This window comes from Harpia harpyja, chromosome 12 (genome assembly GCF_026419915.1).
Source record: "Harpia harpyja isolate bHarHar1 chromosome 12, bHarHar1 primary haplotype, whole genome shotgun sequence".
Taxonomy (NCBI): Eukaryota; Metazoa; Chordata; class Aves; order Accipitriformes; family Accipitridae; genus Harpia; species Harpia harpyja.
This window is the reverse complement of record NC_068951.1, coordinates 24847038-24870773: the sequence shown is the minus strand read 5'-3', so window position 1 is coordinate 24870773 and position 23736 is coordinate 24847038. Positions and strand designations below refer to the sequence as shown.

General features: G+C 44.5%; 1 protein-coding gene across 5 annotated transcripts in view; it reads left to right on the top strand.

Moving 5' to 3' along the window:
• The first annotated feature begins 5627 nt into the window (after positions 1-5627).
• Positions 5628-23736, top strand: part of LOC128148681 (WD repeat and FYVE domain-containing protein 1) — a 57728-nt gene continuing 39619 nt past the window's right edge. Inside the window, exons 1-6 of one of the 5 annotated variants that reach the window (XM_052802740.1) lie at positions 5628-5835; positions 13686-13753; positions 15709-15782; positions 17000-17054; positions 18408-18558; positions 21280-21392. In XM_052802740.1, the coding sequence (XP_052658700.1) occupies positions 5699-5835; positions 13686-13753; positions 15709-15782; positions 17000-17054; positions 18408-18558; positions 21280-21392 (598 nt within the window). In that variant the 5' untranslated portion in view covers positions 5628-5698. Of the gene's footprint in view, positions 5836-6306; positions 6499-13685; positions 13754-15708; positions 15783-16999; positions 17055-18407; positions 18559-18581; positions 21137-21226; positions 21393-23736 lie in introns of those variants that run through there. The other 4 variants (XM_052802742.1, XM_052802743.1, XM_052802741.1 and 1 more) reach the window with 4 other exon arrangements.

Below are 23736 nucleotides of genomic sequence, written 5' to 3'. Positions count from 1 at the left end.
ATGCTACCACTACCTGTAGTGGTTGAAACCTGTCTAACGCTAATAATTCCCATTATTACTGTGGTGCCAGGAGGCTGTGATAGTCTTGTGTGCCTGATGTGACGTCCAGGAAGAGACAAGCCCTACCAAAGGCAGTAGGGGAACCTGAAGGTAGAGGCTGTGGAGAGTGATGCAGTCTGTTCTCCTCCCCAGGAGGCTGGTGCTGGAGCTGATGACAGACTGCAGATCTCCTTGCTCTCGGTTTGCTAGGCTTGCTGCAACAGCCAAGTGGACACTGGTCACTTACCAGCTGACAATTTTCTGTGAGCTCTTGACTAATGATGCTTTTTGCGTGCTGCAGGGACATGGAGCTCAGTAACACAGCCATCTCAGTGCTGCGCTGCCTGCAGTCCTCTCTGCCCTTCTGATCATGCTGAAGTTCCCAGGGATGCCATTTTTGCTTTCAAGGCCATGGTGGGGATAACTGTTATAATCTGGAAGATTGGACCCTGTCTGGGATGTATGTGCATTAACATGCTGACGTGTCCATTCCAATATATCTCCAATGTACAATTAGCCCTGAGCCAAGGATTACTTTCCCTGAGCCTTTCCTGGCTGCTAAGCCCACGGCATCTCCCTTGAATATTGGATCTGGGCTCCTAATGCACCAAGTTCCCTGTAATTAAGCGTACCAGCTCCTGAAGGGTGTTTGTGCAACAGGGGCAGTGAATCAGATGCTTTTCCTTTGGGGCACCGAGCACCTGGAGGCTGTGGCCATTGGTTAATTATACTGGCTGTGAGCCACCCTGCCCTAGATCAAAGGACTGGGTATGTCTCCTTGGTTCACAGGCGGCATTTGCTTCACTTCCAGACTAATTTGCGCTGGCTGGTTTGGGATCTGAACAGGCGGCAGAGAGCGGGGAAGGCAGCGCTGTATCTTTCGTTGTATCTGACCAGCCTGGGCATTTCACCTTCCCAAAACAGCTGAGGTGGGGACACTGCTGCTATCGGGCTGTTCAAGGCCTCACTGGTAGGTGCCTGCCCATGTCACCTCTGGCCCATCTTGCAAAACGTCCCTTGCCCTGGCCCAGGCTGGCCGCTGTCCTCAGCAGGCATCGTGGGGTTTCTGGCGGACCAGGGGCAGCTCGTGTCCCCTTGAGAAGCAGTGCCACCCTCAATGCTGCTCCTCTTTGTACTTAAAAAAAACTAAAGAAATTCTGAGGGGAAATGATGGAATTTGAATAGTTCTGTTCCGGTTTTTTTCTGTTACGTTTCTTCCGTTGGGAGCTCTGAAGGGTGTCTCCTGAGAAGCAGGGTCAAGTAGAAGGGCCGGGCGGGTGAATCTCCTGCCTTGTGGGCAACTCCACGTGGCGGTGTTTCAGCAGGAGCTTCCGCGCTTCGCGTCCCCTGCCTTACCGGGAGGCCGGCGGGCTGCGAGGAGGTGCTGTCCCCGCGGCCCCGGGCGCCCTCGGCCGCCGTTCCCCCGGCGGGGCCGCAGCCCCCTCTCGCGGCCAAGGCTTGAACACACACACACACACACACACACACACCCCCCGCCTCTCTAAGGAAAGGCTGTTTACTTCAACCAGAGTTACCGAGCCTTGCGCGGCCTGAGCAGCACCTCCGAGCTCTCTTGCTGAGCCTGCCTGCAGGAGGGGGAGGCGATGCTCCGAGCTATTCCTTCGGCTCCCGCTCCTCCCGGGCGAGGAGGTTGCCTTCCCAGCTGTTTTGGGAGGGCCTCTTTCTCCTCCCCGTGAGCTCAGACCAGGGCTCCGTCATCTCACGGCAGGCGGCTGGAGCAAGAAGCCCTGCAGCAGGGTGCCAATGGCCAGGATCCCCCCAGGAAAGCCCTTGCCTGCTCTCCCTCCCCGTTCCCGCACGCTGCAGCGTTGGGTGGCTTTGCCCTTCCTAGGTGCTTGTGGCCCCTGTCGCCACCTTGCCACCTGTGCTGGTCCCCTGCGGGCCTCCGGTGTGACGGGGCACACGGGAGAGAGGGGCAGTCGATTTTGGGGGGTTCCTTTACCTTCCCATCTCATTTTCAGGGATGTCTGATGGCTGACGCTGTGCCAATTATGCCTGGTTTAACTAGGAAAGCTGTGGAGAGGTAACCTGGCTGATGGCTCTTTGCCTGTTAAAATGGGCTGGAAAGTGAAGTCTTCTCCTCTTCCCCACGACAGAGGCCAGTGCGGAGGATACACTGGCAAAGAATTGCCTGGGTAGGGTGTGCTCCTGCTAAAGGCAAAGGAGATGAAATGTGCTGTGCCACGGTCCTCCAGAGAGGCAGAAGCAGGAGGAGGAACGAGGGCTGGCACAAGCAAGAGCAAGGAGCAATACAAATGTGGTCTGCTCAGGGAATGGCTTTTATTGACAAAAGAACAGCTTTTGCGGGATTTCTGCTGTGGGAGAAAAGCTGACATGATCCAGCCTGAGAAACAGGTCTGTGCAGCACCTTTCCAAGTCTTGTGAACAGAAATGGGAATTCTGCTACTTCAGGGCAAGGTGCCACATGGCTGTGGCGTTATTTAGCTGGAACAATATGCCTTAAAACTAGACTGACCATCATGGCATGCTATGGCATGAGTAATTTGTAGCAGCACAGGAAGGAGGGGAGAATGACAGTGCTATATTTTGTGACTGTATGGGAGGCAACAGGAGGCAAGCTGGAGAAAGGGAGGAGGAGGAGGAGGAAGGGTTTAGCAAGGAAGATCCAGTAGGTTGTGATTCTGGAGGTGGAAAACACAAGGTATTTTCATATCCCCTGCTCCTGCAAAGGAGTTCAGAAGGAGATGGAAGAGCTGGCAGAAGGATGTACCTCTGAGCCAAAAATGCATTTTCACCACAATCCCAAGTCAAGGTCAGCAGGATGATGAGTACCAGATGATGAGGCTGGAGGGAATGTCTTACGTGATAAAAAAGGAAGGTTAAAAAAAGGAAGATTAAAAAAAGCTCATAACCACTAGTCATCTAACAAGGTTTTTGGATAGTTGTTTGTGAAAACCTTTCCCTGTGGATATGCCATCCTATAGCTGCATGTTCATACCGAGTCCCTGCTGTGAAGTCTCTGTATGGGAAGAGTGCTGCCTTCCCCTCTCTTCTTTGGGCAGAGATCCAGAATCTCATTTCTGACAATTGGCATGAGCTAAGCAGGTCAGGTTTAAAAAGCAGAGGAATAGGTATGAGCAAAAAAAGAGCACTGGGCAACAAGGTGTCTTTCGGTGGCTGCTTGGATTATGAGAGAATTATTAGTTCTGATTATAGGTATTTCTACTGGGCTAAGCACTGTATTGCTGTTTGCAAGCACAGGGAAACTTTGCACAGCAAACATGGTCAAGGCCTGAAATAATGTGTTTGAAGGATTTTAGATCCAGCTGTGCCATGTATTTCACTTATGTGGTCATTGTCTGTTGTCTGTACTGGGCTGATTTGTTAGACCAGATGTGGAGTCTTGTCTTGTCCTCGGCAACCAAGTCAGACTGCCACACACCAGGTCCTCCCTTACGAATGGGATTCAGGCCAGATTCTCGCAGCACTATAGACCAGCACATTACTCAATAAACTATTAAGCTTACCTGTAGAGCTTCTGCTAAAAGTGGTCCTGGTACGAGGAACTGGTAAATGATTACAGGTGTTCCTGCACAAGCGTGTTTGTATGCAGCCAGCATCCCCAAGTGCAGAGGGCTGAGTGAGCAGCTCTGCTGGACCTCAGCTCTGGAGCAGGTATCGAGCAGTAAAGCACTGGGAGAAACCCTAAAGCTCCCTGTAGGGTACGGCAAGTGTAAGGTCTGTAGACATGAAGACCAAGAGCCTTAAAAGGAGATAGATGTTTAACTCTCCTAGATTCCAAGGTGATTCAGGCACCTGCATCCCCCTGAGGCTCTGGGCTGGGCTCTTGGGGTAGCTCTGCACAGAGTCACCTGTTTTGGAAAGACCTATTTCCTCCACACGTCCTCCTGCAACCTCTCCCTGTGAAGCCTGGGTGAAGGCCTGCACAACCCTCGAAGAAGTGAACATAGTCAGTCCCCTGTTACAGGGACTGTTATGTTGCCACTTCATCTTATAGCTGAGCCGCTTCAGAACCATAGGAGATGTGAGGTAGTGCACGGCTGGATTGACTTGCTGCAATTATAGTGGCGGTTCAAACAAGCTGATGGAAAAAATAGGTTGGGGAAGGGTAAGAAATGGAGAGAAAAAGCAGGTTATAAGTTTAGTAACTGGACCAAAAGAGGAACACCGGAGAAAGAAAAGCACCACGACACAGGCATGAGCTGAATGAGTGGGGAGTGGGCAGCATTCGGGAGGTAAGAAAAGTGGACTCTGGAAATACAGTGGAAAGACTAGGGAACAGGGAAAAGCTGAAGCTGAAGGCAAAGCAAAGTGTATGTAACCACAAGTATTTTAAAAACTTTGAGCTGGACCCAATCTTCCTGGGTCTGTTTCCTTTGCTGTCTAGCAAATAGCTGGGAAAGCCAGTAAGGCAGATAAAAGTCCTCTCTTGGGCCAGGTCAGGGGAAAGATAATTGCTGTCTGCTGCCCTCCTCCAGGAGCCTGGGGAGGCCTCATTCAGCCTCCCTGGCTGCAGGTACATGACATGGTCTGTGATGGCTTATGAGATGGTACACTCCCCACCGCCGTGCCCCGCAAGGTTCGTCCTCGCCTCATCTTGTAGCTCATGTCTTTGGGCACAGTTCTGTCTCGGACATCCTGAGCAGAAGTAGCTTTGCCCAGCTTACAGTTAGGATTTTCATGTAAGCTCAGTGTGTGTGTTGGTTATATCCAGACACACCGTTGTTCAAATATTTACATATTTGCTAGACCTGGGATTAGAAACTACATCTCTGCTCGCAGAGAAGGGTCCTGACCAGCTCCAGTAACCTCTTCACCAGCCCCTGGCTGGTCCTGACAAGCAGCAGCTCTGGTTCAAGATTGGACTTCAAGGTGCGAACAGGACCCGTGCCATGGACACAGCAGCTACCAAAAAAACAGCACTGAGGGGAGGAGTTCTGCTGTTGATTAACCAACTACCTGGACAATATTGACATGCACAGGACACGGAGACGATAACCAGCACAATCCAGCTGCTTAAGAACTTAAAGGATAAAGGCTTACAGCTGCTTCTAGTTTAGAAGACATAAAGCTGATACATTTCCTGTGACTGCACATCCTTCCTCAGTCCGCATCCCTCCATTAAGCACTCCCGGGGGAATATCCTTTTCTTTGCCGCCTTACCGTGGCGCCAGGCCAGCCGGGCACGGGCAGCGAGCGGCGGGCTCCTCAGGGCGCCAGGGTAACGGCAAGAACTGTATTTAACAGCAGCAGCGCTTGTCCTGAGCGGAGCTCTGCGGTTCGCGTCCGGGAGAGCACGGTCAGCCCCGCAGCCCAAGCCACGCAAACCCGGGTTTGAGCCCAGGGCCGCCTTCTGCTCCTTGGGACGCCACGGCCCCCCGGGAGGTGACGGCTCCCCTACCGGCAGCCCCGGCCCTGAGCCGCATCGTCTTTTCCCGCTCTTCCACCAAAGGCGGCTCCGCTACCCCAGAGCACAGGCCTGCCACCGGCCCGCCCTACGCCACGGACGACGTCAGCGCGCCGCCGTGGCTGCGCCGCTACACAGGGCACCTCGGCCCGGCGGGGCGGGGCGGCGCCGCTACACGCAGCGTTACGGCGGCCGCCGCGCTTTCCCCGCGCCGTCAGCTGATGGGCGCCGGGCCGGTCCCGCGGCAACATGGCGGCCGAGATCCACTCGCGGCCGCAGAGCAGCCGGCCCGTCCTCCTCAGCAAGGTCGAGGGGCACCAGGACGTGGTGAGCGCCGCGCTCCTCATCCCCAAGGAGGACGGGGTCATCACGGCCAGCGAGGACAGGTAAGCGGAGGCCGCCGGCCGCGGCCGCCTCGCGGGGCGGTGAGGCGAGGCCCCTCCGGGCCCGCTGCCCGACGGGGGCTCGGCGAGGGGCTAGGCCGGGACGCCGGCGGCGGGAGCGGGCGGGCAGGGCAGGCCCGGCCCGGCCCGACCTGGCCCGGGCGGCCCCTCGGCGGAGGGTCGGGTCAGGTCGGGTCCGCTCCCCTCCCCTCCCTCGGCAGTCTCCGCTCCGTGCGGGGCTCCGGCTGAGCCCCCCCCGATCCTGGAGCCCCCCCCCCCCGGAACCGCGCTCAGCGGCGGCGCGGTCCCAGCGGGAGGTGGCAGCCGGCGGGAGCTGGCGGAGCCGGGGAAGCATAGCACTGGGGCGGGGTGCGGGGGGAAATCAGTTTTTACGCTGTAACTTTGCCAGGGGGCACGCAGCCATGACTCTTTGCCTGGAACCATAAGGAAGTGACCGAAGCTGTTGTTCGAGGGAGGAAAATAGCATTAGCCGACTTCCCGGAGCTCTTGGAGGGAGGCAGCGGCTGAGCCCGCACGGCTGCGGGTGGGAGCGGGGCTCGGGAGCGCAGAGCTGACAGCGTTCCCCTGCCGATAGGAAAAAGCTGTTGCACTTCATGCGCGCTTTCCAGCCCCTGCGAAGTAGATGGAAAAGTACAACTCATTTGTGTGAGTAAAAGGGTTCTGCAGCGGTTACTGGCAGAACCAAAAATGTGGGAATACGTTTTCCTCTGCCTTTAGCTGTGCTGGCTAAATCACTCGTAGGTACATTATTGCTTCCCCTGTCTGTCGGGGGGGTTGGAGCTCCCTGAGCTGCTTCAGTCAAAACAAGACCATTCTGATGGCTCCGTCTGAAGGTCTCAAACCTGCTTCGTTCTGGCTGAAACAGTTCAGGGAGCGAGTTGGCACATCTGAGGGGAGAGGCGGTGATGAGCTGCTGAGGACAGTGATTTCTGGTTGGAAGGGAAAACGTCTTCAGACTCTAATCCTGATCCTCGGCACTGGCTCACATAGTATGTGAAACATCTGTCGCAAAAGCTGGTAATATCATTAAGCAGTTATTCAGATGAAACAAAAGTGGAAATGAGGAAGCAAGTAGCACAGAGGGTTGTTGGCTAGGGGAGGGGGGAGGGGTCTGCAGTGTAGTGGTGAGAGCTGGAATTTCCCCGTGCTATGTGGAAAGTGACTTTTAAATGTGAAGAGGGGTAGGAGATGCTTCTTAAGAGCTCCCATCCAGAAACTGCAACGGTGTTTGAAAGGACCACATTAAAGTATGAAAGTGCATTCTTTGAGATGTAGCTTGGTGGAGGCATAATTTTACTGTTATCATATAAAACTTTTAAAACTGAATTTGCATTAATTTTTGCATAAATTCTTATTTGAAAAGCCTGACCTTGTGAGAAACAGTAGGATGTGAGTGCTGAAAATCAGCAGAGCTATGGTGTTACTTGAACTGGTAAACTAGGTTTTCTGCCATTTATTTTGAGGTCAAAAAGAGCAAACAGACCAGCTAGCAACAGCACATGGTAACTTTATAAGCTTACTGTTAGCCAAGGCATTCGAGATTTGGATGTGGAGGGGAACAGATCAAGTGCAAAGGATGTAGACTTGTCCTGGTTTAAGTGAAGTTTACCACATATTGTTAGTTTTTCATTAGCTGGTATTAAAGCGACAAAATTTGTATAGGACATGTCATGGTGCTCTTATGCAGATCAGGTGGAAACACTGTCAAATTTGTCCTACTTCTCAGGGACCTGGCAACATAAATCTGATATTAAAAAATGTGAAGCTATAGCCACACTTATTGGTGTTGATTATCAGCATTTCTCAGAATCAGAAAGTGCTAGTCTATCTTCACTTCCTATGGAGAGGTGGTAAGAATGTATTTTTCATTGGCATGCTAAGAATTGTTTTCAAGTGCCAGTTGAACTCTTTAGAAAACAGGCAGTAGAAGTAGTTGAATTTGGAAGAGGAAGTCTTAAGTAGTTCCTTAAAGTGGCTAATTGGATTCTACCACCCTCCCCCCCCTTTTTTTTTTCCCCTGAAGATTAAAATACTTAATTCTTAGATGAGCTGTCAATTATTGGGACTGGAGTAAAAATCCATTGCTGAATTCTAAAAGCCTGAAGTACAAATACTGTAAGTTTGGGGTAACTGAAAGCAAAGATTTCCTTATGTTGTTTAAAGGCTATTTGAAAATATTTTTTTCTGAAGCACTTGGAGTCAGGCTCCTATTCCTAAATATATTTTTTTCAGCCATCAGATTGGGTGCCTGTTGTAATAGGCTGTCACAGAAGTGCTCTTAAGTGCATTAATATTGGTGTTGGGGATTATACGATCAACTTCTAGCATGTGGCAGATATCTTGGTCATCTTTCCCAAGCTTCCAGAATGCTGGAGTTTTGGGTGCTGGAAGGATTCAGCACAGCATTAGCAGGATCAGAGGATAAAAGGCATATGTGCTTTTCAGACTGTACAATTAGATGTCAATGTATTAAATATTTTCATGCTCTTAGACCGCAGGGCATCATACTGTGTAATGTGTGCAGTGAAAGGTATGTAACAGAGGGAAACAGAGTTTTGTGACTCCACAGAACAGCACCTGCCTCTTCAGAGCTTGATTTTGCAACTTAGTAGGGCTTCTTGGAGTTTAAAATGTAATTTCCTGCCTGCTAAAGAGGTAAACGGCTTCCTTCACTGTTGTAATGCCTATATAAAAGCAGCAGCGTTTGAATCTTGACCCTTTGAAGCAGTAGTACATACTGCTGCTTGTCGAACCATGGCAGTAATTGTACCTAGCTTGCAGCAAGCAGTGACATTTGGATGTGTTAGGTATGTTTTCTGGCTTTGATTGGAAGATGGACTTGGTTGGTCTTTTCCCTTCCTGTGGAAATAACTTTCTGTAGTACATGTTGGATAACACATTTTGGATGGGACTGGACAGCGTCCTTTTTATTCCACTCTTATGTGCAGTTGTTCTGGTATCTTAGTACTGTGCAGGATGAAGTTGGCTTTTTGGGTGCCAGTGTGGGCTGAATCTTAACGTGTTCGTGTTCAGTTTGTTTTGATACGCTTCCTGAAGGAGAGAAGAGGAAACAGCAATTTTTAAGAGTTCATGTCTGAGTTAAACATGAACAGAATGGTATGGTACAGGCTTGCAGAGGTTTGCCTGTAGCAGACAATGCCAGCTTTTAAACTTAGAGGTCTAATGCTGAAGGTTACCAGTCTGAATGCTTAGACTGTGTTGGTAAGAGCCAAGGATGCAGTTGCATCTTTATCTGGACAAATTTTGATGTCAGATACAGACTGTGCAAGGAGAGCAGAGGCTGTTACCCACTTCTGGTGTGTGTAAATTTCTAAGAGAAGCTTTGGACTCGAGGCTAAATTCATGTTGCCTGCCTTACTAAGGGAGTTTACTTAGCTCTTTAAACTTTCAGAAACTGTTGCACTGTATTACCTCTAATCTGGGATACCTCCTACAATACATGAAAGCCTACTCACTCACATATCCTTCACCTACAGTTTAACATGTTATCAAACTTACTGCTCTCCTGTTGGTTTACTAAAAATGGGGTGTAGGTGTTAATACTGCATAAATGATTATGCTGCTAGCAGCAAACAAAGTGCAGAGTTCAAGAAACAAAAGAGCTGCTGTGTACACCAAAAGAGTAGGGCCGAAGTATTTTTGATTACATCTTAATACAGCTAAAGCTGTCAAGTATTTCATAATAGCCACTCAGAGGAATGCATTTGCAAGTTAAGTAGTGAGGAAAACATTGGTGTGCAAACATTCTCTTTGAATGTTGTAGATTATCCTCTTGTTAGAGGAGTTGTAGTTCTTTCTATTTTAAATTATATTTCCTAGAATGAGAAGTAATGGTTCTATTTTCTTTTTGAGGGTACAAAAGATGCCATAGTAGAACTGTGAATACCAATAAAAATGTAGCTCTTTTTTTAAAGTTTTGAAGCCAAAAAAGGAAGCAGGAATACCTGCAGGAGTTAAATAGTTACTTTTCCCAATCTGATTATTTGGCAGGATACTTTGCCATCTGTGAAGCTTTCTCAGAGCTTACCTAGAAGGGATGATTAACTCTGTGTCCCTATGGGCATCTTGCATGACCCTGGCTCCACGACAACATTTGGAATTGTTGCAGTGTGTCCCTCAGCTTGGGCAGCCAGCTCAGGTACCAGCTGTGGGTTAGATCTGGCTGTTTGAGGCTGGCTCGTGTTTTCTCAGAGCTGAGGTAGGCCAGTGTGGGCTGCACAGATCTGTGATACAGTCAAATCTCTGGACTTAGCCTTATTATCCTTGTTCTCAGCAAACAAATAACTAAGGCAAGATGAGTGTTACCCAGCTGTAGGTGGGGATGCTGAGGGATGATAAGCTAGTGTACATGACCCTAAATGCAAGGTTAAGGTAGTCTATTTACCACAGGTTAACAGGATCTCTAGAGCCACTAGCACATCTGAATGCTGGTGTTCTGTGACCATCAGCAGCTGCTATTGCATTGCAACTGCTGCTTAAGTTGCAGTATTAAAGTTTTTTTCAGTTATGGAACTTAAATATTGGTCAAAAATAAAGTTTTAGTGAGAAGAAATTCAATAAAAAGCATCAACTACAAGCTGTGTCCTTGAGCTTGCATTGCACTGTGATTAAAACAGATTCCTAATGCTGTTTTGGGAACATGGTCAGTAGCAGTCTAATACTTCCAGTTTATTTTGACTACCAGAAAAATGCAGTCTTCTGTTCTTGCTAGGAAAACAATTGTTAGTGATTGATTTCAGATAGGAAAGCAATTCTTAGTGGTTTGAAGGGGTTAGGAAGATGCAGTTCTTGGAACAGGGCTAGTGTAGCTGTGTGGTACTTGCCGCAGTGCTTGTATTGTAACAAGTTTGGATTTGCCTGCCAATCTTTCATCACTTCTTTCTCCCTAACATACGTGCATTTGGCTTTTAGAGGGCAGCATATGTGGCATGAGCACAAATACTGTTGGAACACTGAAGGATTTTCTTTGCTCTCAAACCCCAAACTTTTTCTCCAGCACCATTGGGTGCTTACTCACTCTGTAAAAGAAAGAGCAATTGAGAACAACGAAAATCCTTAGAAATTGGTAAGGCCACACTCAGTATTGCTTAAAAATGGCTTTTGTGTGTGTTTCTTTATATTACATAAAAAAACCCCCACCCAACCAAAAAAATCCCCTTTGAATTACTCTTCTATAAATGTACATGCTTTCCAGCTGAAAGCAACTCCTGGTTCAATACTGAATGTTGGGCAAGTCTAGAGGTCTATTTTAATCTCGTTTTACCTCCTCCTGCCACTCTCAGATATCTGAGTCTACTATAATTTAAAAAGTAGGTATCTGTCTCTGGGTGCTCCTTAATGAGTTTCAACATTTTCATATCCTTACTGAGACTGCTGTCAAACCAACCTGTGTCTTTCTAGGCCCTTAGTAGGGAATGCTTAAGGAAAGGTGAGTGATAGCCAGCTCTTCTCAGGTACTGAGCACAGGCCTCTTCATTAAATAAAGACGGAAGTTTTGAAAAGACTGCTAAAGACTTTAGGGTTGATATGGTGGTTCTCATAATAAAACAGTTTCATGGTAGAAGGAGACTGTGGAAGTGGAGGACTTCTCTAGTCCTTTAAGCTAGAACTGGTATTTCACAAATAATTTGTCTTAACAAAAGGAGATGCACCACAATAACAGGTCTGTAAGAGAAAGAATCAAGGAGAAGTGGGACTTTGGCACAGGTTATTTGCTGACTACGGTGAAACAACCTTTTCAAATTTTGCTCAGTCAGAGCTTTGTATAATTAGATATAAAGCTGTCTGACAGCTTATCTTTGCAAGCATGAGGCTAGTGAAGGTCTAATCTTACTTAAACCAAAATAAGAAGCTTTCAGAAGTTAATTTTGCTAACTCTTGCAGCTATTTGCTTAGGCTCTCAACTTTAGTGAGGGACTGTACTGTTGATGATCACTGTACAAATTATACTTCAGGCAATAATTTGTTTAGAAAAAACAAATCCTTGCTTCCTTTATATTAATTCCTAGTTTAGTATAATTGACCAGAATACTGAGAGGAAACAAAGTCTACTTTGGGGAAAATCAGCAATGCATGATCTCAATCACTATGATAACTCCTAGTCTTTTTATATCAAAAATAATTGCATGATTTTGGCTAGAAGTGAAAGAGTTAAATTAGTAAGGGTAGAAGCTACCATCTGAGATGTTCAGAACAGTTTGATTATGATGGACTGGAGTAATGTGCCACCGACCTGGTGGAAAAGTGACTTGATTCAAAAGCTGAAAATCATTGTTTTGAGGCAGTGTGTACTCAGCTATATTGATTTCAAGTTTTAGAAAAGGAAAGTAGTACATTGAGGGTGGGCGTTGTCTGCTTTATTTTTGAGCGGTCTTTTAAAGAAAAGCCCTTAAATGGATTACAAAATTAGAGTGCTACCTTTATATCTTCAACCTCAAAAGTTCTAGCCCTGATGCAAAATATCAGTCCTTTCCTGTGCTCTTTTTGTTAAACTCTTACTGGCAATCCTATATGATGTTTAGCAAGTCTATTCCCTATTTTTTTTCTAAAAAATTCTAAATACCAGGCCTTTTTTTAGCTAAAAGTAAATAGAACAACTCATCTCGATGAAGTCTCTTGACAGTGTTTCCAGGTACGCATATTTACAGATCATTTAGGTTTCCATTTAGGAATGAGGAAGTTAGTTTTAAACAGTAACAAGGTGGCAAACAATGGTTTGGAGAGGAAATTTCAAGTAGACTTAAAATAACCTTAACACTGTCTACATGTGTGCTCTTAACTTCTTGATGTAGATTCCCTTCAAATGTGCCTATTGTAGGAATGTTTTTAACAATAACTTTCCACTTCCTTGCTGATTCTCTTATATCCCTCCTCCCAGGATTTGACAGTCATGAGAGTGGTATAATGCTAAATGTTCTCAAGCCTGTTTTTCCTTTCCTTCCAAGGCCTGATTCTGAAAGGTTACAAACTAAAAACAATTTTATAAAGAGCCTTAGCGTGCTGTCCAAGTCATCTTGTCAATTTCTTTCAGTTCCCATTTGTCTGGCTAATCAATCCTGTTCGTATTTAGGCCAGAGGAGCAGTGCAAAGTAACAGTGCTACTAACGTTGCTTGTCCTTTGCATTCATTCGTACATGAGGGAGTAGACGCATGGGTTAGAGGAAATAATACTGAACTAGATATGATGTCCTCTATGGATCCATACATCAATATTTGGGGATGGAGATGTCAGTAATGTGCTGGTCTGGAGGATGAGGTGCTTCTGTTACTAATATTTAGTATATGGGTTGCTGAAGGATGAGCTGCACAGAGAAGCTGTAAGAATTCAAAAGTTCAGACTTCCATAATGGAATGATTTGCAAATATAGGAGTTTTTTTAAACATATCAAACACTTAATCTGCTACAAAACAAGATGTGGTTTGCTCTGCCAAGGCTGGGAGGAACATGCAACTTGAATTTGACTTAAATCAGCCAGAGCCAAGGAGAAGGAATTAAAGGATTGCAATATGTAGCATTTTCTGAGGTGAGCTGAAATAGTATTTCCATTTCCTGCTTACTGAAACTCAATGTATAAACAGTTTTGAAGAAGACACTTCAGAATCCAAGGGTGGCTATTCTTAGTACTATTATTCTTGTTATGTTAGAGTACTGTTGGAATGTTATTATTTCTATTATGTTGTTCCTCAAACTATTATGTTTGAGTAGCACAAAAGCTAAGAGTATTGGAGCTGATATATAAGTAGTGAACTGGTTCAGATGCAAGGGATGATGGATTTACAACTGTCTTCTCCCTGCTTTTCCCATGACACAGAACAATACGAGTATGGCTGAAGAGAGACAGTGGACAATACTGGCCCAGCATCTATCACACCATGTCATGTAAGTACAATGCTGGAGATGGTAAATGATGGCCAAGCATAGCTTGGGTTTTGTACCTGTGCTGTGTGTGGGAATACCTCCTTCCCATTTCCTCAAGTGCTGGATTCACTTGATGATCTTGAATTTGGGAACTTTGCAGCAACTCTAGCTCAGACTTTAATTTGAAACTAGCTGTGTAGTGGGTGAGATCTAAGGCAGCATTCTGTCACAACCAGATCCTTCACCAGGTAAATCACTGTGTGGATCTGCAGCTGTAGATGTCTCAAATTCTGGCAAATAACTCATCTGCCGAATAAGTGAGCTTTTCAAACCACTAGCTGAAAGTTCAGACATAAGAATATTCTCTGCTTTCCAAGGTGTGCATCTTTTTTCCTTTTTTTTTTGTTTTTTCCCCAGCATTTAGATTATTAAGAAAGCAATACTGAGTAGCAGCTTCAGTGTTGAGTAGATCTTGAGTGTCAGTGTGCTTTTTTGATTTTGAAACATGGCTCAGCCTGGGTGCTTTACTGTAACTTTTTTAATGTAGAGTTGCTACCTAGACACATACCACATATAAGAAGAGGGAATACAATGGTAGAATAAAATGTCATACAAACAAAGGATAGTCTTTGGAATGACAATTTCTGCAGCAATTTGTATACAAATGTTAAATGAAGACCAAAGAATTGGACTCCTTGATGTTCTGTGTCTTTTCAGCTGCAGGCTGAGTAGCCTAGGCTCTAGGTTAGAAATACCAACTAATCTTTTTTTTCCTAATAGTCGGTCTAAATTACAGCTCCATTTATCGATTTTTTAAGTAGACTATTCAGATTGTGTTCTAAAATGCTTTATACAAAATAAAGTGTGCCTGTAGGTAGTTCCAAGGGATGGACTTGTGTCGTGGTTTAACCCCAGCTGGCAACTAAGCACCACACAGCCACTCGCTCACTCCCCCCTGCCCCGGTGGGATGGGAAGAGAATCAGAAGGGTAAAAGTGAAAAAACTTGTGGGTTGAGATAAAGACAGTTTAATAGGTAAAGCAAAAGCTGCAAGTGCAAGCAAAGCAAAACAAGGAGTTCATTCACTACTTCCCATGAAGAAAATTAACTCTGTCCCAGTCAAAACCAGCACAACTTGTCCTTATGCCATATGACCACTGTAATATTCCAGACTGTCTTGTCTGGCTTTAGATTTCTAAAAACACCTTCAAGGCCACATTTTCTGAGGGTCTTGGAGAAGAAAGTATTAGTTTAGAACACTGAAACCTTCTTATCCTTGTAATTTGCAAGTTTAATGAGGACATTCTTCAGTGAATTTTTTTTGCAAAATTTTCATTAGGACACTTTATTGTAATTTTGTTGTTACTGCTTTTCACATCTATTTTAGCTCTTAATTTCAAAAAGGGAAGTAGGTCTTCAGAGGTTTTCTGCTAAAAGAGATTGTATGTAATCTCAAAAACATGAGTCTCCTTAAAGTTGCAGATGTTGAGACATGATTCCATATGAAGTTGACATGCAATTACATATTTCTGTCTCCCACTTTACTCTCTCTAATGATACAGTCCTCAAATGTAATGAACGGAATATTGTTCGTGTGTACAACTCGGGACTCCATTTGAGGTAATTTTAGTGAGCTGAAGTTCTTAAGTGTAACCAGCAGCACATGCTGTTGCTGCTAGCTTGGCTTTCAGCCTGTGTAAAATTCCTCTTACTGAGTTGCACCTTGTGGTGGGAAATCATGTTTGCATGTGGTTCCTAGCAGTATATCTGAGTTCCTGTAGTAGTGTACCTTTCCTCAGCTTCACATATGGGAATTTAACTGTCTTACCAAGAGACATTATCTATGCAGACTAATTTCTATCAAGCTACTTAATCTTAAACAGCTTTTGTCCTGAGTGAAAGAATTGGTTTTAATACGTCATGTGTATCCTAATACTTCCATTTCAATAACTGTAATGTGCTTGCTTTTTTTGACAGCACCATGTTCAGCCATGGCTTATCATCATGACAGCAGACGAATATTTGTAGGCCAGGATAATGGAGCTATCATGGTAAGTTGCTGTGACTTTTCTTCAGAATGTGGATTAGAATTGCTTAGATTGTCTGTGAGCACCAGGTGTTGCTGGTAGCTGATAATTTGTTTTCTTTCCCTTCTGTTTGGAATGCAGCTACTACTAAATGGCTGAACTTCTTGGCAGTTCACCCGAGTTGTACATGGGAGGACTGCAAGTAAACAAGGGTTCTTCTGGCTAGATGTGAGCCAGCTAGCCTCAAGAAGTCATTGCGCCATTAGCGTAGCAGTGGACCCAAACAATTACACTTCATCAAGGAATTATTTTGAGGAGTACATTAAGCTGGGCAGAGTGCCATGGCAGTGTGCTAACAGGGGTTGTGAACTGCCCCTAGCTTGCATCTGGCCAGAAGTATGGATCTGCCTGTATCTCACCATGCACATGTGTCCGGATTTTCTTGCTGCAGATCTTTTTATGATGTGGAAATTTCAACACTAGCTCTAAAATTACAAGAGGCAGGGTTGGTTTCTTTCTGGGAAGTCTTCCTTCTGTCTTTTTATACTCTTGCTGTAATTGCTGTCCCTTTCTTGGAGAGCAGATACATATGGCAGAACAGAAAGTGGGTCTGTATTCTTCCCCTCTTTTCTTGGCAAAGGTGGGGAATCTTGTGATTCTCAGATGCTTTAATGGCTTCCTTTCTCTATGAAAATAAGGTCAAAATAATAACTGTCCTTTAAGGAGCCTGGGTACTGCATGAGTGTCATAAATAGTGTTTCTACTGATAACTACTGTGAATAGCCTACACAGAACTAATTGGATAGTGATTCTTGTGATAACTACTTGAAATTGTAAGCTGAGACTTCTAAAATTTCAGTAAGCCTAATGGATCAAATAGAGAATACTGTCACTTAAATCTGTCCATTATGAAGTCTCAGATACTTAAATTCTAAATACTACCAAGATACAGGGGTTTTTGTTCCTGCTAGGGACAAATGAGATCTTATCTCTTCCTATAATCTCCTTTCAGCAAACTCGGTTCTGAAAGGATGCTCCCTGTTGAAAATGTAGTTTGCTAATAACCTTAATTTACAGCTGGTATGTCAGTGTGCTATGGTCCAGCCTGAGAAACTGCTAGTTTTTAGTGAGATCTATTGCTGCTATGCAAATTCTGGCCTGTGAGGTTACTGCTTTTTTGGGGTATCAATATTGCTTATGTCACTACAGTATCTTTTCTAACAGTTCCACTTTGCTTTTAGGAGTTTCATATTTCTGAGGACTTTAATAAGATGAACTTTGTGAAGACTTACCCAGGTAAACTGTTAACCAGTGTCTAGACTAACATTTGTGTGAAGAGGAGGCACCTAAAATGCGTGGGAAACTGGACACCACAGATTAATCAAGTCCATATATGCTTTAAATCTGACAGACCTTCTAGTTGTCACTTAGTTGGGGATAACTGCCATAAGATAAATGCTCTGTTATTGAGTAATCTTCAGTCAGGTCAGTCTGAGTTGCAGTCATTATCATTAAGTTCAGTACATCATTAGCATGCGAGTGTAATGAGCCAGAACTAGTGAGTTCAGATTTTGCTCTTCAAGTGGAGTAGTTATACTGCATGAATGTTAGGGTAAGAGCTTTCTAAAGGTGCATTTTGGTATTTGCAATTTCCATCTTTACTTTCTGTAATCACTGGGCTTGGTTACTTCTAGCTGAAGATAAGAGTCCTTGCCTTCTCTGTCATCTTAAGAGAGCGATAGGGACGAAAAAGATCTTATTTTTCCAGTACATGGGGAATAGGGATTGTTCTAATATTTATGGAGATGCTAATTCCAGCATTTGTGTACACATTCTTAAAAGAAATACAGAACTCGATTGCTGGTTAAAAATTGGAATATTAATGTGAAGGCCTGAAGGAGACTCTTAAAGACTGCAGATTACGTAGGGAAACAAAGTGCAGTTAGTCTTAATGACTCCCTGACACTGATAGAAGCAACATTCTTGCTTAGGAGGAAAAGATCTTTCTCTTAAAGCAACAAAACTCCCCTTAATCCTAAGGAAGATGACTTAACTCAGTCAAGGGAAGTCCTTCCATCTTGGGGGCAAAGGGCGCTTCTTTCTAATGCTCATGTAACTTTTTGCTTAGTGGCAGTGTTCTAAACAAAGCTGGGTGGCATTTGGTTGCTGTCACAGGTAGCAGTTTGAATGCTGTGGGCTAGATACACTTCCAGGTGCTTAAAAGCATGAATCTGAGCATAGCTCCCCTGGGGTAAGGAAAAGAGACACTTAAAGAAAGCAGTTTAGGTTTTCAGATGGGTTACATTATTCCCCAGAAATCCTGGCCTAACTAGAGGAAGCTGAGGGTTTGGCTGCTCCTTAACCAGAGCATCTTGGGTATCTGGGCTGAACTCAGCTTCTCTCTGTGGGAGAAAGGCTTAAATTAGCTGACTGCATGTTTGGTTCAGTTAAGCTATTCAGAAAGCAAATACCAACCAGAACAATGCTAACCTTTTAATTCAGCCTAGAGGCAAGTATAATATGATGGTAAAAATGTCTCCTTGGGGCATTGTTTACATATCTTCAACCTATGTTTCTCTGAGTTAGAACATAAGAACATGTCAGATTGATTTTTAGGAAAAAGTAGCCAGAATCTTTTTCTTCCCACAGCTCATCAGAATCGAGTGTCTGCTATTACTTTCTGCCTGACATCAGAGTGGGTTATCAGCACTGGTCATGACAAGTGTATCAGCTGGATGTGCACCAGGAGTGGGAGTATGCTGGGGAGACATTACTTCACCTCTTGGGCTTCATGTCTACAGTATCCTTTGAAAAATGATTGCTACCCTGAAACTGGAAGAGTACTTTGTTCCTTTAGCTCAATTTGCTCCCTCCTTTTCTTGTAAAAAGCTAGAGTGAAATCTCTTGCAAGTCTGCAAACCCTTATTCTGATTAGGTGTTTAATACCTGTATTTGTTAGCTGTTGTTAGATAGTAGAAGGGCATGTTCTGACCTTGAGTTACAGAAATTGCAGTGTGTACTAGTTCCTAATTTTGAGGTGTTTGTCTGTATCATCTTGTGGAAGTGACTAGTAACTGTATCTACAGCCTGGCCTGTATACTTCTAGCTGAGTCACTTTGTTCAACAGAAGCCAGTGTGCGTTTGAGTCCTAGAGCATAAAACATCATGAAAACACTTTGGACTGCTTTAATTCTTCTGTCTCTGCTCATGTTAATCTTTTCTAGTTTAAGCTATGGGGTACATTGAAACTTTATTCATTACGAGTAGTAATTTCTCTGTGTGCAGTTTGCTTTCCTTGCAAATTACTTTTAACTGTAGCATTTTTAGCTTAAGGACTCTGGTTGTCTATTCAGCTGTAAGTACTTTAGGCATTCTTTATCCATGTAAAAGACTTACAAACACAGTAGCCTAAAATGTAGTTCAGCCATCAAAACTTTTGAGCATGAGTTAAATACTTTACTTTAAATTCTAGAACTATTTTTTAGCACTTGTTAATAGTGGCAGTTTAGATGTGGCTGGACAGTAACTGGAGGTACTGGTTGGTGTATGAGGATTAATGGCAGTAATGTTGTAGAAGTGGCATGATTCAAAAGCTGAAAGAGGTCAACTACATCTCTTGAAAAAATAAAGACCTCTCTAGAATTGCTATATACCTGTGTAGTGTTGAGAAACTAGGAGGAAAGCTAACTGGTTGCCAGCAGCATGTCTAGCCTTCTGAGGTCTCCCATCTGCGCAGACCCTGCCTTACTGAATGAAGAGCTAACAGGTTTGTATTGTTGTACTCTTGCTCTTTTCTGCTGTCCTTGTTTTAGAGTTCAGGGGCTTTGTGTCCCACAAAACATTTCATGTACAGCTCGCCTCAGCTAAATGCTGCACAGAACTGGGTTAATACTGGTGTGTGTTTTAGGAGACTAGCTCACAGAACAGTCTGGTGCCTCTGAGCCTCACTATTTGAATTCAGTGTGTTCTATAGCTAATGCTGTTGCAAATAATGGAGTACTTTATTATGAAAATGGAGAAAAGAATATGACCTTTTCTATCAAGATGAAAATAAATTTCCACTGAAGACCATGGCATTTGAAAAAGCATTGTAATTGATCCTGCCTTTGGACTTGTGTTTGGAAGAGCTAGCTTTCTGGTGTGTGTACTAGGTGCTTGGTCTCCCTATCAGGAGGTTCCTTAGGAGTTGGTTGTTAATGATCCTGTGTGTAAGCTTCTGAAAAACACAGCAGAGTGCCTATTCTTTACTGGATTAGTGGGGATAATGCTAGCCTGAACTTCCAAGATGAAGAAAGGATCACATGTTCAGAGACTAAGTGGATTTCTTGAAAGTGAATTGTTCATCTCAAGATTCTGAAGGCTTAAGAGATTTCAGAGTGTCATCAGATGGCAAAACCCCTGCTTTTTTTCACTTACGGTGGTGGGCTTTTTGGTACACTGACTTTTTAAAGTTAGTCTTTTCTGTTGCATGGAATAGGCTACTTTGCTGGCTGGTGCTTGTGTTTTTGTGTGGCTCCAGGAGGACAGGTGAGTTGATATGTAACTCTTGGGTTATGTGGTGTCAGCTGTATGGGGTTTTCGTAGCTCTTCCTTATATCCTGAACAGCAAAAGCCTTCTAAGGGTGGCAAATGATCTGGTCCCATCCAGCTTCCTATGCTTCAGTTTCTGGAGACAGTAGTTACATAGTGACAAAAACTGAATGTCAGAAAATTGTTATGATGTATAATGCTTCTGCCAAACATGCCACCGTGTTAATAGATAAGATGTTAGGATGTGCTGTGGCTTTTATGTCAGTGTTAAATGGCAGAACCCTTTCTGGAATACTGTTCAGTCTTTGATACTGTGCTCAAGGACCTGCATCAGTAAACTTGAAAGTGCAGTAAACAGAACAAGAAATTACATGGTCTCACCTTCTCAGTAGCTGGAACACTGGGAGTATACTTCCACTGTAAGGGAAATTAGCTGTGGAGGGTCAACATCCTTGTATCTTAGTTTTCCTCTCCTGGGGGCATCAACTAGTATAATATGCTAGAAAACTAAGAGTTTATAGGAGCAGATACTAAGTAAGACTGAATGCCACCCAATGTCCAGTGAGGTAGTCCTGATGGTAGCTCTGCACTGCAACAAGTAGCCTGAGGAGTTCTGGTCTCTCTTGTAGAAGGTCATGAGTGTGTTCTGTAAATATCTGCTAGAAACGGTCTAAATCTACTTGGCTTGCCTTAAACTAGGGGATGGATTATCTCATGGCTTCTCCAGTGGCTTTCTAAAAGGTTTCTCACTTATTTTCCATACTGTCCTACTTGCACATGTAGGGAAGGGTGAGGAGAAGAGAGGAATGAAAAAGGTTTAACTATTACAGTCTCCAACCCCTTTAGATGTAAGTACGTAAATATTTATCTGGAATATTAAAATGTTCTTTTCCAATTTGTTTAGACTCTGTAGCTGACAGCTGTGCTATCTGTTTCAGTCCCATAAACTACTCGTAAAAGCAAATGAGGCTTCTCCTTGACTGGTGTTCAGATATGATTATGAAACTCGGCATGCGTTTGTTGGTGATTATTCTGGACAGATCACTCTCCTGAAGCTTGAGCAGAACACTTGCTCAGTTATTACAACACTCAAAGGGCATGAAGGTAAAGTAACTCTTCCTCTTATAGAATCATTTAGGTTGGAAAAGACCTTCAAGATCATCGAGTCCAACCATCAACCATGCCCACTAAAACATGTTTTGAAGCGCCTTGTCTACGCACTTTTCGAATACCTCCAGGGATGGTGACTCAACCACTTCCCTGGGCAGCCTGTTCCAATGCCTGACAACCCTTTCAGTAAATAAATTTTTCCTAATACCCAACCTAAACCTCCTCTGCTGCAACTTGAGGCCATTTCCTCTTGTCCTGTCTCCAGCCACCTGACAGAAGAGACCAGCACCCACCTCACTACAACCCCCTTTCAGGTAGTTGTAGAGAGTGATAAGGTCTCCCCTCAGCCTCCTCTAGACTAAACAGCCCCAGCTCCCTCAGCCGCTCCTCATAAGACTTGTGCTCCAGGCCCCTCACCAGCTTTGTTGCCCTTCTCTGGACACGCTCCAGCACCTCCATGTCTTTCCTGTAGTGAGGGGCCCAAAACTGAACACAGTACTCGAGGTGCGGCCTCACCAGTGCCGAGTACAGGGGAACAACCACCTCCCTGCTCCTGCTGGCCACACTATTTCTGATACAGGCCAGGATGCCGTTGGCCGCCTTGGCCACCTGGGCACACTGCTGGCTCATATTCAGCCGGCTGCCAGCCAGCACCCCCAGGTCTTTCTCTGCCAGGCAGCTTTCCAGCCACTCTTCCCCAAGCCTGTAGCGCTGCATGGGGTTGTTGTGACCCAAGTGCAGGACCCGGCACTTGGCCTTGTTGAACTTCATACAGTTGGCCTCGGCCCATCGATCCAGCCTGTCCAGATCCCTCTGTAGAGCCTTGCTACCCTCGAGCAGATCAACCCTGCCTCCCAACTTGGTGTCATCTGTGAACTTGCTGAGGGTGTGCTCGATCGCCTCATCCAGATTATTGATAAAGATATTAAGCAGAACAGGGCCCAATACTGAGCCTTGGGCAACACCACTTGTGACCCCCCGCCAACCACAACCCTTTGGGCTCGTCCATCCAGCCAGTTTTTCATCCAGCAAAGAGTATAATTAATTCGACTTGACCCAGACTATAGTACCTCTTTGTAAATTGGGATGAGACGTTCAGTTGGGTATCTACCTCTTAAGGATAGATACTGGATAAACAACTAGTGCAGGGCAGTAGTTATCAGAAGCTGTTCAGAGCTGTACATATGACTGTCTCTTAAAGAAAAGACACATTCTTGCTGAGGGGAAATCTTAGCCTTGTAAATACTGACAGGTATTTTTATTATAGATGAAAAATAAAGGTAAACATATGCATTCAATTAAACACGTTATCCACTAGATGGCCACCTTTAAAAACTTTAGTCTCCTTTAACATTGAAAAGAAAGGACTAGAATGTGGGGTTTTTTTTTTTTATCTCGAGACCTTGTAGTACTATAATAATATGTAAAGCAGCTTTAGCAAACCTCAATCTAGATTCTAAAAAGCCACTTAAGTCTTCCCAATGCAGACTTTGATGTTCTGATCAATCTTTATGAGACTCTAGTTCAGTTTCCTTTGTTTAGCTGAAACTAAGCCTTGTGCAAGAAATCTACAGAGCCTTTTAGAATCAAAACTGTGTAGTCAAAGACAAATGTCTCATCCTGTGTAGTATAGCTGAAGTCCTTATATCAGATAAGAACCAAATAGTCTGTAACATAATGTGGAGCCCCTGTCTGCTGTAATGAGTAAGGCAAGAATGCAAATCACACAAGAATATGTAATTTAATAATAAGCTGAGAGAAATAAACAAGACTTAATGCCTCTTCCCATGTAGTACTGGCAACTTTCAAATCGGCTGACTAGTTTGCATTTGGGTAGGGGTGAATTACTGGGTCATAAGTCTCTGACCCACTGGAAAAGCCTGCCTTGTTTAATAGCTCTAAGTATAGAGTAGACTTTGTTAAAGCTGGGTAGACTCCTGATTTACAGATTACTGTAAAATGGTAAAGCTGGCTTTGAATAAGGGAGGCAAGTTGAGATTTTCAAATTATAAATGCCTCTTCTGCTTTCAAGCAGAATTTCAGATTGTTTCAGTTAAGAGCAAAATAATTCTGGCCCTAGAGACTCCTTTACCTCTGCATGCTTTTGCACTAGTCTGTATTAAAATGCAACCCCTTGATAGATACTGTTGTTAGTTTGAAAGCAGTATGGTACTACATATAGTGCATATTCTATCTGTTGAGCTGCAGTGAGCTTCCAAGCACCAACTCCAGCAGTGCTGTCTACATAGCAGACAACCTTGATTTATATATAAGTTCCCCAAGGCGATTGTGATCCTCAAAACAAGAATTGATCTAGTATAGAAGTTGATTAATGAGG